Source organism: Physeter macrocephalus, chromosome 6 (genome assembly GCF_002837175.3).
Source record: "Physeter macrocephalus isolate SW-GA chromosome 6, ASM283717v5, whole genome shotgun sequence".
Taxonomy (NCBI): Eukaryota; Metazoa; Chordata; class Mammalia; order Artiodactyla; family Physeteridae; genus Physeter; species Physeter macrocephalus.
In genome coordinates this window covers 40650665-40667043 of record NC_041219.1, presented here as the reverse complement: position 1 = coordinate 40667043, position 16379 = coordinate 40650665, and the positions used below count along the sequence as shown (strand labels likewise).

General features: G+C 44.3%; 1 protein-coding gene across 1 annotated transcript in view; it reads left to right on the top strand.

The window, feature by feature from the left end:
* Positions 1–5989, top strand: part of LARGE1 (LARGE xylosyl- and glucuronyltransferase 1) — a 404132-nt gene extending 398143 nt beyond the window's left edge. Inside the window, exons 13-14 of the mRNA XM_028490584.2 lie at positions 3121–3316; positions 5699–5989. Of these exons, the coding sequence (XP_028346385.1) occupies positions 3121–3316; positions 5699–5896 (394 nt within the window). The 3' untranslated portion in view covers positions 5897–5989. The remainder of the gene's footprint in view (positions 1–3120; positions 3317–5698) is intronic.
* Positions 5990–16379: the final 10390 nt, after the last annotated feature.

Here is a 16379-nt window from a genome sequence, read left to right as displayed (position 1 = left end):
GGCCGCTGAGCCTGCGCGTCCGGAGCCTGTGCTCCGCAACGGGAGAGGCCACAGCAGTGAGAGGCCCGTGTACCACAAAAAAATAAATAAATAAATAAAGAGAGACCTCCCTTTTGAACCGTGTAAGAATGGCCAACACTTCCTTTGAGCTAAAGAACATACATTTCTAGGCAATCTGAATTTTACTGGAAAGATCATAATAACTTAGGTTTTCATACCACTATTAAGTCACTAGAAGTTTCTGGAAGGTTTTCTCAAACATTATTTTGTGAAATAATTTTATCAGGTAGGTCATTCATGCAATAATTCAGAGATGCTCCCTTTTCACCTTTTATACAGATAAAGGAACTGAGGAGTGGAGAGGTCCTGGGGGAGCCAGGACTCAAACTCCAGCCTTCTTCCTCCCTCCAGACTTCTGGAAAGTAGCCTCAAAGAGTTAATACCGCACCAACCAGTCCTCCTTTCTTTTTGGAAAAAAAACAATAACTACCATTTATTGAGTGCTTAACATGAGCCAGGCACTGTGATCAGCTCCTTTAATCCTCACAACAAATCCATGAGGCAGATATGTTGTCCCCATTTTACAGATAAAGAAACCGAGGCTCTGAGAGGCTACATAACTTGCCAGGCCACATAGCCAGTACATGACAGAGCCCGGATTCAGCCCAGGTCTGAGGAACTACAGAGCCTGTGCTCTTAACCGAAGTACCATCAGACCACTGATCAAGTCCTGAATTTTCTTACCAGCGTTTGAAGATGCATGCAAAAATAGAGACTCTAGATGCCATAGCCTGATGGCTGACCACCCGGCAAATTTCCAAGACATCCTTCCTTCCTTCTCCATCCCCAGATTATTTAAGAACTCATGTCAAGGCCAAGTCCGTGGGCCTGAGAGCTGGGGTTGGGCCTGCTGTGTCCGTGATTGCTGCTCTGGCCAACAGCTTGCAAGCCACCATGCCCAGTGCTAAATTACAGACCTTCCCTCCGAGAAATTGCTTTTGTCACCTTCCCACCAAATGATGAACTCTTAAGCCTCCTAGCAGCTGAAACCTACTCCGCACTGCACCTGGAATGAGAAATCACCCACACACCTACACATCCATCCTCCAGGGCAGCGGTTCTGAGTGTGGTCCCTGGACCACTAGTGTCAGCATCCCCTGGGAGCTTGTTAGAAATGCCAAGTCTCAAGCCCCACCCCAGACCTACTGGATCAGAAACTCTGGGGGTGGAACCCAGATATCTGTTAGAAAATAGTCCACCAGGGGATTCTGATACACACTCACGTTGGAGAACCTCTGCTCAAAGCAGAGTGCCCCGCATCTCTTCTAAGCCACATCCCACGAGGTGTACCCACGAAATCTCATCACTATGTTTGGAGGCTGAGGATGGTCTCAGGAAGCAAGTCCTGGAGACCATTGTCTACTGGTCTGACAGTAGGTTTCTTGGGGCATTTTCTGAAGCTTTTCTTTCTAGAATGTTCTTTTTCTTGGGCCCCATCTGCTGTTTCACTAGAGCCTCAGCCTCCTGCCATCTCTTTGGAGCTTCCAGAGGCACATTCCTGCCCCACTAACTGGCTTCTGTCTCAGGTACCTCTCAAGTTTTTAGAGTGTTCATTCATTCATTAATCTGTTCAACTTAGTGTACAGCCATTGACTACTTGCTCTAGATATAGGCCAGAGAATGTGGTGACAGTGACATATAAGAGAGGAAACCCAGCATAGTGGTTAAAGGTCCTGGCCCTTGAGCCAGGCTGCCTAGGTTTGAATCTCAACCCCGCCACTGCTATTTGTAACTTGACACTGGGCACGTAATAAGAATTTAAAACTATAGGTATAGCATGTACAATATAACCAGTATAGAGTAAGTGCTTGCTAAATACTGGCTTATTATCATTATTGTTGTATGGTTGTATTCATTTTTATTGCTATCTAACAAATGACTACAAGTTTTGAAGCTCAAAACAATACAAATTTATTATTTCACAGTCTCTGAGGGTCAGAGATCCAAGCCCGGAATGGCTGGATTCTCTGCCTAGGGTTTCGTTTGGCTGGAATCAAAGTGTGGGCAAGGCTGCAGTTGTCCCTAGAGCATGTGGTTCTCCTCCAAGCTCACTGGTCGTTGGCAGGATTCCTTTCCTTGTCATTGCAGGACTGCCATGTGGCCCCCATAGGCCTCTCACGCATGGCTTTTTGCTTTCTTCCAGGCTCAGATTTAAAGGTTCACCTGATTAAGTCAGGCCCACCCCCCATAATCTCCTTTGTAATTAATCTAAAGTCAACTGATTAGTAACCATAATTACATGTACTAAATCTCTTTTGCCATATAATGTAGCATAATCACAGAGGTGATACCATATTCACAGGTTCTGCCTCAAGAGGGAGAACATTATACAAGGGCAGGGTCACCCAGAAGAGAGTCTTCTGCCTTCCCCAATGGTCCCTGGCAGGAATGACCCTATTACAGACTAACATGCAGTTCCATATAAATGACAGAGAGCACTCCAGAAAGTCATGTACCCTTTCATAGTGATAGCCTCTTCATCAGTAAAGGATGTAGATAGTGGACTGTATTCGTTGCTGTAACAAAGTACTACAAACTGGGTGGCTTAAAGTGACAGAAACTTATTCTCACCATTCTGCAAGCCACAAGTCCAAAATCAAGGTGATGGTAGTTCCTGGCTTCCTCCAAAGGCTCTAGGGAAGATTTCTTTCGTGCCTCTTTCCAGCTTCTGGTGGTTGCCAGCAATCCTTGGCGTTCCTTGGCTTGTAGGTGTATCACTTCAATTTCTGCCTTCATCTTCACATGGCATCATTCTTCCTGTGTATCTCCGTATCCAAAATTTCCTCTTATAAGGACACCAGCCTTTGGATTAGACCCTGCAGTAATCCACTATGACCTCTTCTTAACTTGATACATGTGCAAAGACCTTCTTTCCAAATAGGTCACGTTCTCGGGTACTAGGGGTTAGGGCTTGAGCATAGCTTTTGGGGGGGTGGGGGACAAAATTCAACCCACAACAAGGACTATATCAGCACATAGCTCTTCATCCTCCAAACCAGCAGCATTTGGAAAGCTGAGCTTCCTTCCCTCCACTCAGTGGCTTTTCTCCATGTGTCCCAGGTACCACGTCTGGACTAAAGGCCACGCACCCACAAACTTTGCCAAGTGGCGGACCGCCACCACGCCTTACCGGGTTGAGTGGGAGGCCGATTTCGAGCCGTATGTTGTCGTGAGACGGGACTGCCCTGAGTACGACCGGAGGTTTGTGGGCTTTGGCTGGAACAAGGTGGCTCACATCATGGAACTGGATGCCCAGGTGAGAAGAGTGGGACATTATGGACCCGGTGCTGTGGGGAAAGGGGAGGCCTGGATCTTAAAGCTGGAAGGGCCTTGGAGATAAGACGCGGGGACCAGAGAAGGAACACAGCGTGTTCAGGGATCTAGAGTGAGAACGTGACAGTACTTATTCTCAGGGCTGTTGATTCCCAAACCTTTTCTCTTTCTTCTCCCTTGGGTGACAGACAGTTGGGTTCCCAGCCAGGACTGAGGCACATGTGAGTGTCCTGTGACAAACCATTTCACCCCCTCATCCTCATTCAACCCAGTGATGACGAGAAGCAAATGATGGCCATTCATCACTCAGCCTGTTGAGTCATGTAACTGACACAAAGCATTCTAAGAGTTCAGTATAAATGACACAAAGCACGCAGCTGAGGAGCAGCTATTTATTCTACCCTGTAACTAAAAGAGTGATGATTTTCAGGCTGTATTTAATCATGAAACCTTTTCATTCATTCACCTAATACTTAACTGAGCACCTACTTCAAAAGAAATCTCCTGCAGAATTCTAATAGGTTAAACCAGGGGTCTGCAAAGCTTTTCTCCAAAGAACCAGATAGTAAATTTGGGAGGCTTTGTGGGGCCTGCAAGTTTCTTTTTCAACTACTCAGTTCTGCCATTGTCGTTCAGTTGTAGACAGTATCTAAAGAATGGATGTGGCTGTGTTCCAATAAAACTTTATTTATTAAAGAACATGCAGCCGGCCAGACACACTACAGCTTGGCAACCCCTGTGTCAAACAAAAGCAAAGCTATTCTGGTTCAGTTAGGAGAAGGATGCTTAGGCCTCTCAACCCCGCCCTTTGGTCTCTCTGTATGCTATTCTCCAAGGCTCCTCCTCTTGGAGCACAGTGTAAGTATTTCTCAACAGGAGCATCCTGAATTCAGAAAAAGCAATGGATACTCAGTGCTGGTGCCCTGAGTCACCTGGAGAACTTTCCCACAGTTCCAGTGTGTCTGAGAACAGTCCCAGGTGATTTGAATAAACCTCTAGGGTTGCAAACCACTGATGTAGAGAGAAGGTTATGGAATAGTGTCCATATTTAACAACGGAGAGCACGACATTTAGTGTCCATTTTTTCAGTCTCGGAGGTGGTCCAGTGCCGCTCACAAACAGAAGTGCTTAGTCTGCCTCAGCTTCAGCTTGAAAGAAATGCCGTAATATTCGTGCATCCGGCAGTGTGGTGAGGTGAACTGGTTCAATAAAGTTAATTTTTCCAGCACTGAGACCTGGGCTTTGTTTTAGACAATTTTGACAGAACTCTTGAAAATTTGTTGCATATTTTCCTTGCTTTGCCAAACATAATTTTACTTCTTCTAGTGATTTAGGGAGATAATGAGTACACACCTGACAGGTAATCCAGCCACGCCTATAGGAGCTCTTTGTCCCCACGTGAAAAATCCCAGACAGCTAAGCTCTGGGAGTTCTTACATTTTCTTTTCATGGTTTTTTCTCACTCCTTCCTCACCATCAACTGTCATTTCTGGCTGCTGTCAGTATTCCTCCACCTGTAACAGCTACCTTTCCCCATCTTGATGTTTCCCTTTGAGTTTATTCTGATCTGCTCTGGGCTGGGAAACTAGATGACCAAAGCTTATCAGACATTCTATCCAAAATCAGAGATTGTAATTCTGAGTGCAGCTGTGCTGGTTCTCCTTTGAGTTACACATCCCGAATTTATGTCACCTGTTTGGGCTATTTAGAGGCATTTTACTTTTTATCTGAGTTCCTATCTATATTCTGCAAGGTGGAGAATACCGTATGATGATTCGTAGTAAGGCTGTGCGGGTGTGAATTTTGGGTTTTGTTTGTTTTTTGTTGGGGTGTTTTTGTTTTGTTTTCGAGAATTTTGTTCTTGATGAGCTTCAGTCCAGCGCAGCATCTTTTTCCTCATTCCTTTTTTGTCCCCTCTTTTGTACGAATCTGACGAGACTGTTACATCTCATCAAACCCTATGAGAAGTCACATAAGCAGACATCACTTCATCGAGCAAGAGAGTCTCCTGTGGCTTGTGTCATTCTAGGGCAAACATGTGGGTGTGTACTCACACTTAATCAGGAACTTTTTATGGGCCATAAGCCCTGCCCAGCACTCGCCGTACATTACTGGTCATCCCTCAGGGTGGGTATTATTACCTTCACTTTATCGATGGGAAAACGAAGGCTCAGAGAAGCCAGGTAATGTGTCCAAGGTCATGGAGACAGCCCTGAACGGCTCCCCTCCACAGGGTGGCGCTGTCCTGCTTACTGGTGTCATTCACCACTTATTCCTTCGCTTAGTCAGGCGGCCATCCGCCTGGGTGTTCACCATACATCACTGGGGGCTCTGCAGGTCTCACGCTGCTCTTGTCTGCTTCCAGGAGTATGAATTCATCGTGCTGCCCAACGCGTACATGATCCACATGCCTCACGCCCCTAGCTTCGACATCACCAAGTTCCGGTCCAACAAGCAATACCGCATCTGTCTCAAAACCCTGAAGGAAGAGTTTCAGCAGGACATGTCCCGCCGCTACGGCTTTGCCGCCCTCAAATATCTCACGGCCGAGAACAACAGCTAGCACCAAGAAGCCCATCACAAGGGAGAGACGTTCTACAAGGGGGGAGAGCCACTTGCTGTTTGGGGCCCAGCCTTCAAACTCAAATTGAGCACCACCTTTTTTGGTTTGTTTTTATTTGTCTCTTTGGCCCAACCAAGCTGCCCTCACTCCGGAGATCTGGGACAAGGATCCGGCCAGTGCCTCTCTGGCCCATGACCCGTCACTCCCAGAGCGTGGAAAAACAGCCCACCTACGTGGTCTCTCCAAGAATGGGACACAGAGGGTGAGGGAGCAAGGGGGTTATCCTACCGCAAAGGCACACCTCCCCGCAGGTCTTCAGGATATTCTCATTGCTTTTTTTTTTTTTAAAAAAAAAAAAAAAAAAAAAAAAAAAAAGAGAAGGCAGGGTGTAGGGGTTAGCCATCCAAGGAAATAAAAGCAAAAATGTCTCTTCGTCAGAGAAGACTTTTCTTCTCCACCCTGCAGTTCAACTGGGTATCCAAAAGGAGGGCACGCCAATGATCAGAACTGTTTGGGAAAACCCAGTGGGGACACTGTCCTTGGCAGGGCCTAGAGGAGGGATTGGTTGGTTCTCTACCCTCAAGGTCACTCGTTTTGTTTTGGGGGATTTTGTTTATTTGTTTATTTTTGGTCTGGGAATCCCAAATAGAAAAGCTGATCCTTTAAGGCTCTGAAGGAAAAACAGCTGCCTTAGCTGACATCCCTCTATCAGCAGTGGCCCAACAAGGAGGACGGGAGTCTGCGGCCAATATTTACATGGGTCACCTTCTTTGGGATGGTCACCGAGGCCCCATGACCTTGAATTCCCTACTCTCCAGAATCCAGGGGCTACGATGGGGACTGTGGAAGTACAGAGACCAGCTGTTTTACAACCAGTCACGTTTTCTATTGGCAGTGACTGATTCGTGGGGACAGGGCTTTAAAGGGACGGTTTCCATGCACGCGAAAGGTACGAACCTCTCAGGCCTTTAGAAGAACTTTCATAATTCACTCGAGCCCAGTCCTGAAGATTCACAAGCCCGTTTGGAGAACTTCGGGAAGAATGTGTTGGGCTCCACTGTGTTCACGTCCACTCCGCTGCAGCTGGGACGAGGTCATGACCTCAGGCTCCCTTGGGGACCCATCCAAGGGTAGGCCAGCACCTTTACCGTTACACAGATCGAAGGGACACTGGACTTTTTAGCCATTTTCTTGAATCTTCAACGTTAATGTTGTGTTTACATGGATGAGAACAAGAGAAGCAGAGGGCCCTACTCTCTGCCGGGCTGTTTGTATCAAATTGCAGTGTGACCAGCAAACGCTGCATCAATAAACGAAAGTACAGACTGTTTCTTCCCCTCTCCCCTCCCTCTCTTGTAAGGAGCTACCGGACACACTTCCGTGTAGAGAGCAAAGTCGGTAAACAGCAACTTTACACTTAACTGTTCTCCCGTTGTTTTCTCTCATGGCTTGAACTTGAACCTCTTTTTTCTCTTTGCCTGAGGTTAGATCTCACTTCATGCTCCAACCCTCAGAGCATTTTCACATTTTCCATTTAGCTTCTGTCTCAATACTGAAGGCCAGATGTTTTAGGTAGCAGATGTGGGCCAGCACGGTAAATCGTGACGGCTGTCCCGTTAATCACGAAACACCGCAGCAGCAGCCTGATTTATGAGAGGCCCTCAATATGTTACGCAGTCACGTGCATTCACTCAGATTTACTGAAAAATTTAGGAAAACTATTAGGACTAATCCTCACACAGATATGCATTAGTTTGTGTGTGTGTATATGTCTCATATGTGTGTGTGTGTGTGTGTGTATATATATATATATCTCACATACATTAATTACATATATAGTATTTGTTATTACAAAAGTTATACGTAAATACTGTAAAAAGCAAAACATCACAAAAGTTTTCCAAGTTCATGTTGAAGTTTCCTTTTTCCATTGGTGTGTGGGAGCCAGCTTAGCCCAGCTCACGAGAACTTATGGTGCACATCTCTTTCCTACTCCTGTGTTCGGTGACATCACCTTTGTAGCGTGAAATCATCCGTGATTGGAGTATTTACACCATGGAAATCAGAAAACATCACAAATCAGGGCCCTGCCACCCTGAGAACCAGTTATCAAAACATCTACCCGCACACCACTGCTTTTTCCTCTCCCCTGTGCGTACACACACACACACGCACAGGCACTCAAACTTTCATACGCTGACAGCTCTAGTTCCTCAGTGTTGAAAATCAATTTTTAATCCCCTAAAGCCTTTTATTTTTTAAGTTTTTTCATGGCCCCTGAATAATGCCCAGCCACCTTGCTTCTTCACGTGCATTTCTGTGGGTATAGTTGTGACCATATAATCTATTATCATCTGAAGTGGGTCAGCTCTGAGAATGAAGGAAGGTGCTAATTACTTTGAGACAATAGGTATAAATTGGAGGATGGTGTAGCTTCATGTACGCTGAATTTATTAAAGCCGGAAACTGACACTCCACACCAACAAGAGGAAATCCTGCTTCCCCAAAGACACGCACCTGACACTCTGAAGCTAGTCTCACTTAAGGCTAGAACTCAGATCTTGGCTGATTCCCAAGTTCAACACAGAGCCTGCAAAGCCAGTGGAGGCTGAGGTCTGCAGCACCAACAGCGTGAATTTCCAGAACTTACATTTGAGGGCAGCAGCAGTTTGCCAGCCCCAGCTCATGTGTGGGTAGCTGTAGCCACTTGGGCAGAGGCAGTTGCTACAGATGCTGATTCCTTCGTATCAGTTCCCTAGGGTACAAGACGCTTGTAAATGGGGCACACTGATGTTTTCATGCTTAAATAAGCCCAAACCATCTTGGCTTTCAGTTGGGAGGAAGGAAAGGATTCTCTCATTTAGCCCCCGTAATATTCAGTGTCCGAGAGAGCTGAGATCTATTGGGTAACCACTGTGAAAGGACCTTTGGCATGCAGTAGCTCGTTGAAGCCTTGCGGCAAAACAGCAAAGTGGCTATTACTGTTGATTGATGAGGAAACTGAGTGAGCTCTGGGAAATTCAGTAAGTCCCCCAAATTCACATAGTCAATACATGGCAGAATCAGAACTTAAACCCAAGCCTACTTTTTAAAATCCAAAGCCGCATAATCTGCAATGATGCTCTCTTCCCCAGTAGAAAAGAAACCTACTAAATATTGGCAGACAAGAGGATTTGAACCTATGGAAGATGATGAGATTCCTAGTCCTCCTTCACCATCCTTCCAATAACCACACAGCCTAGACAGCAACCCCTCCTTAGATGCTCCAGATCTTGCCATGCTCATGGACTTTCTCAAAATTCATTTGAAACAGACCTGGGCAATCTATAACCATATTTAGACAGCTCAGATCAACCAGGAGGGCAGTAATTGATTCTCTGAATGTTTCCCCTGGGTTATTTCCTAGATTACATGGCACAGGTAGAGACACTAAGTTTTAAGCTCCCCTTTGGACCTCATCAGCACGCTGCTTCCAAGTGAGCTCTCGAAACGCACTGAGCTGATTTACAGAGGACGTATTTGCCGAGTTGACTAATAGCTTCTTTGTACCCCATCATGAAAGGACAGACCCTACTTTAATTCTGTTCCTTTCAAAGACTCTACTGTCTTTGAGTTAAGGCTTCATTTGTGGTCACCAGGCCTTTAGGGAGCTCTGTGTTAGTGGAAGAAACGTGATTAAAATCCCCTCTCAGACACGGCTCCCGCACCCTCCTGGTGAAGATAACAAGAGCTACCATTTACTGAGTCAAGACTTCTCTGGGAGTTGGCACTGATGGGTCCTCACAGCAACATTATAATATAAGGAAGGTATTTATCATTATCCCCATTATTTAGCTAATGGAACCGGTCCTGAGAGAAATTAACATTACTTACCCCGAATCACACAGGTTGTTAATGGAGGTGCTGGAATTTGAACCCAAATCCAACTGCCATCAGAAACCCACGTCTCTCCACTCTGCGCTGCTGTCTCCTTATACGATACTGAAATCAGCTTGGCTGCCAGGCTTATCCGGTCATATCTTCGTGTAGTTCATGATAATATGCTTTTTTTTTCCCCTTGCTTTTTTAATCCTAAGGGTTTATTTTCCAATTTAATGCCATTAAAGTTTAGGAAAGTCGGTTATCTACCAAATGCATTCTAAGAAGTTTCAGACCTGTAGAATCTAGTGTCGGGGATACCAGACCTGTTTTCATTCATTTAGCAAAAATGTTCTTAGTAAGCATTCTCCAATTTCAAGGAATGATTGATGATATCTGAAATGAGACAATGGGGGCACCACAAAGACAGAGGGTTTCTGATCGTGAATATTTGATGGATTTGGTCATTGGTTTATTCCAACACATTCGATAGTCTTCAGAGACAATATCTTCTGGAATGAAAGAATGTCAGTCCGTGCTGGGGAAGTGTTTCCCACTTGGTTCCCAAGGTACCAAGACCATCTGGTCAATGAGGCCGGACGCTGTCACAAAATGATTGGCAGGGCCTGCTCAGAGCAGTCTCCAACAGACTCCTGGGTAAGTTATGCTGCTGTGGTTTTGAAGGAAGAAAGTCAGGGCTGCAGTGGCATCAGAATAATTTCATTATGCTCTTTATCACTTCTTCTGTATTCCACACAACTGAGCATCTACTCCGTGATGGGCACGTGAATACAGCAGTGAACCAGACACAGTCTGTTTTCATGTCGTGTAGAATCATCTAGTTAGCTAAAAAGTAAAAAGACAATGCCAAGATAAGTTTCACCATATGACATTCAGGCAAACAGTTTATTTTTAAACTTACAGTGCAGAAAAGTGGCAAGAATAATACAAATAACTTTTGTATGCTCTTCACTTAGGTTCACAGATTGTTAACATTTGGCTGCATATGCTTCGTATCTGTCTATAATATTTTTTCTAAAACGTGAGAGTGAATTGTATATGTCATGCCCCTTTAAATCTGAATATTCTAGGATGTATTTTTTTTAAAGAAACAAGGCATTCCTTTCTATAACCACAGTGCAGTGATCAAATTCAAGAAATTTAACATTGTTACAGTACTATCATCTAACATACAGTCTACATTTAAAGTTTGCCGATTGTTCTAGTAGTGTCTTAACATCAGTAACCCCTATCACTCCTGTCCCTCACCCCCACTCCTGATTCCAAGATCCAGTCGAAGACATATTACATCTTAGTTGCCCAAAGTCTCTAACAAGGAACAATTCCTTTGTCCTTTTTTGCACCTTATGACAAGGACATTTTTGAAGGGTACAGACAGTTGTCTTGCTGGCTTAGTGTTTCGAATGAGACATAGGTACACATATACAGGGCAATTCAGAAAATAGATATATATGCCTATGTGACTTTGAGTTCATTAATGTTAAATAGCGTATGATGTAACATAAACATTTATGGCAGATGGTGCTGAAGAAGCCAGGACTCAGAAGGTTCACCATCAATGTGTATGCATGAACATTGCTGAGATGGTCCCATAGGTGGGACCCTACGGCAGTGCATACTGTCATAGGACACATCACTCACCCCACTCTGTTGCCTTATTACCTGACGATAGAAGTGATCATGTTCTACCTGCTTAAAGTTTTGTAGCAACTTTTAAGATATATCCATTAATTGAAATACTTTGTGTGTTCAGATGGGTGCATGTTCTGTGTGGATATAAATGTGAACCTTTTGAGTTTTTTCAGCTTCCCAGATCTACAAGAAAACAACAATTCTAGACCTTCAACCTCATTATCTGTGATCCCACATTAGCTATTTCATTAATATTTCCACTCTCCCCAAGTGAGCAACTTGATTTCCTTCCCATGAATATTATGATAAACATTTTGTATTCAGACCTTTAAAGGATTAGAAACTAGGTGAGAGAAAATTCTCTCACCCCCAAACAACCAACACCCCTGAAGGAAAAGGGCCAAGAGCCCTCTTTATGTAGACTGGCTTGGCCATCTGGCCTCAAGACAAAGGGCTCCCCTCAGAAATCCCAGAAACGTCTCGGTTTTCTCGCTGGTCCACAGTCACTGCATCACACAAGGCTAGTCACTCTCAGATTCCAAAATCCCAGGAATATCTCCATTAGTGATGCACTCTGCAGCCTAGTGTGTCCTATATATATTCCAAAACAAATGGCAATTTTGAGCTTGGGCGTTTCATCAACTCTGAGTTATTTAGAACATAAAACATAAAACCTGCAAACATAAAAACCTATGTCTAATCCAGCAGAGAAGGCTAATGGAAGACCCCAGTTTAATCATGTCCTCTGACAACAGATCTGCTTTGCACATGCTAACACTGTTCAGAGCTACCTGTAGCCAACCACAGCCACCATTTATGGAGCACTTATGTGCTGATGGGCTAGCTTTTTTGCTTCTCTTGGCTGTTGGAATTTCATGAGAGGAAGGATTATTCTTTTCATAGATGAGGAAACCAAGGCTCAGTGAGATGAAGTAATTGGGGGAACCACATCTCAAACACTACTTTTCTGACTCCAAGGACTATTCTCTCCAGTTTGGGTGGATGGAAGTGACACGAGTATGGGGTATGGAGACAAAGACAACGGGAAGACACATGGGTTCCCTCCTCAAAGTCTAAATCCTTTCCTACAGCTGCTTGGCAGTCATGAGCCATTCTCAATAATGCAGGTAAGTGAGTCCAGAACTTGGAAGGAAGGGAATGGAACAAACACTTGCTGAACAATACATTATTTTATTTAACCATCAATAGAAAGTATGATGTGAGTATTAACCCCATTTTAAAGACAAGGGAACAGAAACTCAGGTTAAATAAGAGTCCTGAAAACTGAACCCAGGTCTATGTGCCCCATAGCTCAAGACATTGTTAATTGTCTGCACTGTTTCTCAGGGATTCAGATAAACATGAGATTATAGAATCTTCGCTGTTGAAAGAAACTTAATAGTAAGAATAAGCCTAGTCTTTGGGGATGTGTGTGTGTGTGTGTGTGTGTGTGTGTGTGTGTGTGTGTGTATTTTTTTTTGGCCCACACCAGTGCTTCTCAAACTTTAATGAATCACTTGTGAGGATCTTAATAAAATCTGATTCAGTACATGCAGCCTGAGATTCGGCATTTCTGCACCTCCCACGTGGTGCAAAGGTTGCTGGTCCATGGGCCGCACATAATATGGTCTCTTCAACCTTTAAGACTCAGTCAGCTATTTCCAAATATTGTGAAGCCCTGATAGCATGTCCAGCAGTCATCACAAGATCCTGCAGAAACCCCACTTAAGTAACTGATTTGTTCACTTAAAGAAAAAAAAAAAAAAACAGTTACTAGGGTTCAGCAACTGTGCCAAGTGGTAATAATTCAAAGATATATAAGACATAGTTCTTGCCCTCATGGAACCCCAGTTCAGTGGGGAAGACAGACAGGTGTATGAATAGTAACATCGTACAGGGAGATAAAGGGGAGGGAGCCCAGGATGTGATGGAAGCCTGGAAGAAGGGTGCTCACTGCAGGCTGGGATCGTGGAAGGCTTCCAAGACATATGACACTTGGTAAAGAAAAAGTATTGATTGACACTTGTTAAAAGCAGTACAGAAGATTTTTCTTAGGACTACTGTGGTAGGTGTCAAGACTATCACAATAGGGGGGAAGAGATTGGGTTCAACTCTGAGTACAGGGGAGATTTGTAGACAACAAGCAGAATTGGGGGCAGGTCGGTGTATGGAAAATTACTAGGAGGAGACATCAGGAGTAAGGGGATTCTTAATCCACTTAACAGGATTCTTGCTCAAGACAAGTCAAGGACTTACACATCAAAAGGTAGAGGGTGAAGAATTTGCTCAGATATCAAGAGTGATCAGATATCAAAGGTGTGGGGCGATGGTTCTTACTAAAATGATTTGGCAGAATTCTTTGCTAAGACTGGGCTGGGCTAGCCAAAGACAGGATGGGGACCTAGGTGAAGAGAGGGCTCAGAGGAGCCTGAATAATGTTTGGTCAAGGAGAGAGTCTTTGTCACATCTGAAGGAGGACATCACTGGCCTGAAGAACAAGAAGGTAAACCTGATCTAAGTGGCCCACCGAGCATGGAGAGGCCTGAAACTGCCCCATTTTTCTCAAACCTGATTTAGGCTGGATTTCCCCATGAACAGATTACATAGAATATGATTTTTAGCCTATAGATTCTCTGAGCCTTTACCTTCAGGATTAAATGTAGTTTGTAAATTTAGAACTACTCTTCTGACCTTGAACAAAACACTTCCTCCCTCTGCAGCTCAGTTTCTGTCTATAACATAAAGCAGTTGATCTCCTGTGTTTCTGAATACAGATTGTTTTGGTTTTGATTTGATAATAATGTTAGGAAGCACTTGAGTAGTACTTGCTAAGCATCGGTCACAGTTCTAAGTGTTCTACATTTAGTAAGTTCAATACTAAGTTTAATTAGTAACCTAAGGTAGGTACTATTACTAGACCCATCTTAGAAAGGGACAAATCAAGGCACAGAGAGGTTAAGTAATTTGCCCAGAGTCACACAGTCAGTTAACAAAGCTGGAATCTGAACCCAAGCAGGTTGGTCCCGGAGTTTACATTTTGACCACTAATCTCTGCTGCTTCCCTGACCAGGGATGAAATGGCGTACAGTTATAACAGATCCCTCATTATGCATTTAATCTCTTTTGGGGGTGTGTGTGTCCATTTTCTATTGCTGTATAACAAATTACCACAAACTAGGTGGCTTAACACATTTATTATCTAATCGTTTCCATGGGTCAGGAGTCCAGGTGTCGCTTAGCTGGGCCCTCTGATCAGAGGGTCTCACCAGGCTGCAGTCAGGTGTCAGCCATGCTTTGTCTCTTCTGGAGCTTGGAGTCCTCCTTCAAGTTCAGTGTTGGAGGAATTTAGCTCCTTGTGGTTGTAAGACTGAGAGCCCTACTTTCTTGCTGACTGTTGGCCCAAGGCCATCCTCGGCTCTTAGGTGATACCCGTCATTTCCTGCCACGTGGTCCTCTCCACAACATGGCAGTTTATTTCTTCAAAGCTGGCGGGAGACCCTCTCCCTCCATCCTGCTAAGACAGAGTCTTATCATTTCCTTCACACCTGGACACACTGACAGAACATTGGATATACGGTCACCTCACTAAAATTCGAGAATCAACTGCAGCATTGGGTATTTGGGGGTTTTTTTTCTTCTTTCATTTTGTTTTATATTATGTCTTGACTTTGGCTCATTTTTTTCTTTTTCATATTTTTATGAAAGAAACAAACTTTTCCACGCACTCTCTAAGAGCCACTTCTGAATCACAATTTGAATTGGGGACATAGGAAAATGGTCCCAATGTCTTCGGTCATCAGTAGTCTGAGATCATCTAAGGAGTAGATAAAGAAGAGTCTAGGGTCTAAGACAGAACCCCAGAGCACTTCCAAAAGTCCCAATTCTCTTTGTTCTCAGAAGTTTAGACATTACAAAACCTTCATCGAGATAGAAGATAAAATCAAAGAAAAACTGTGAGCGAATCAATGACAGCATCCGGGGGAGGAACCTCTGGTTGGCATGACCAAGTGATCGTCATGACCCTCCTCTCTCCAGCCTAGACTGGACATTCCTCAGGAGAAAGGGGCATTGCTGTGTCCCATCACTGGCACCTTGGCACAAAGGGGAGCTCAGTACACATTTGCTGCAAACTCCAAGGTGTCTCAGAGACTGTAGGGCTCTCACTTTGGGTAATGCCAGGCTTGGGCCATGCCAGGTGCGGTGCCAACATGCATTGGGCACTAACATTTCATTTTGAGAACACTTACATTTCTGAAAGGAGAAATCTCTCTCATCCTATCTCAGACATTTTTAACCGCCCAGTTCTTCCTTCACCATCTTCTCTCTCGTTCCCTTGTGTTCCTTCTCTTCCTGGAGTGGGTGGAGACGTTCCTTTTTCCTTAATTAAATGTAATAACAAACATTCAGTGGTAACTGTGTGTGTGCTGGATTCAGCCCCATGGGTATCGAAAGAAGACACAGAGAAGAAGCTCACTGTTTAGTACAGAAGATGAACCCACAGAAATGGTCAGAGTCAAGTATGAAAAGAAATAAATACCAGGAAGCATACTTGCTCCAAGGGAGATGTTTCCTTCCTGTATTGGCTGAAAGGGATCATTTTTATAATAGAGCCTGAGGGTGGTCCTTTGGAAGTTGTTTCTCTTTAGAAAGAAACAATATTCCAGCACCTAGCATTGTGCCCCTCCCATAGTAGATGCTCAATAAATATGTATTGCCTGGGGAGCAAGATACCATAGTAGTCAAGAGCTCAGACTTTAAAAAGATCTCATTTAGAATCAAGGATGGGCTACTTCCCAACTAGTCATTGCATCTCTCTGAGCCTCCATGTCCTCAGTTGTAAAGTGATGATACTAAGGATCCCTACCTTTCAGGGCTAAAAAGCTTATGTGAGATAGTAACTGGGACATAGCAGGTACACACACACACACACACACACACACACACACACACACACACACACACACACACACAC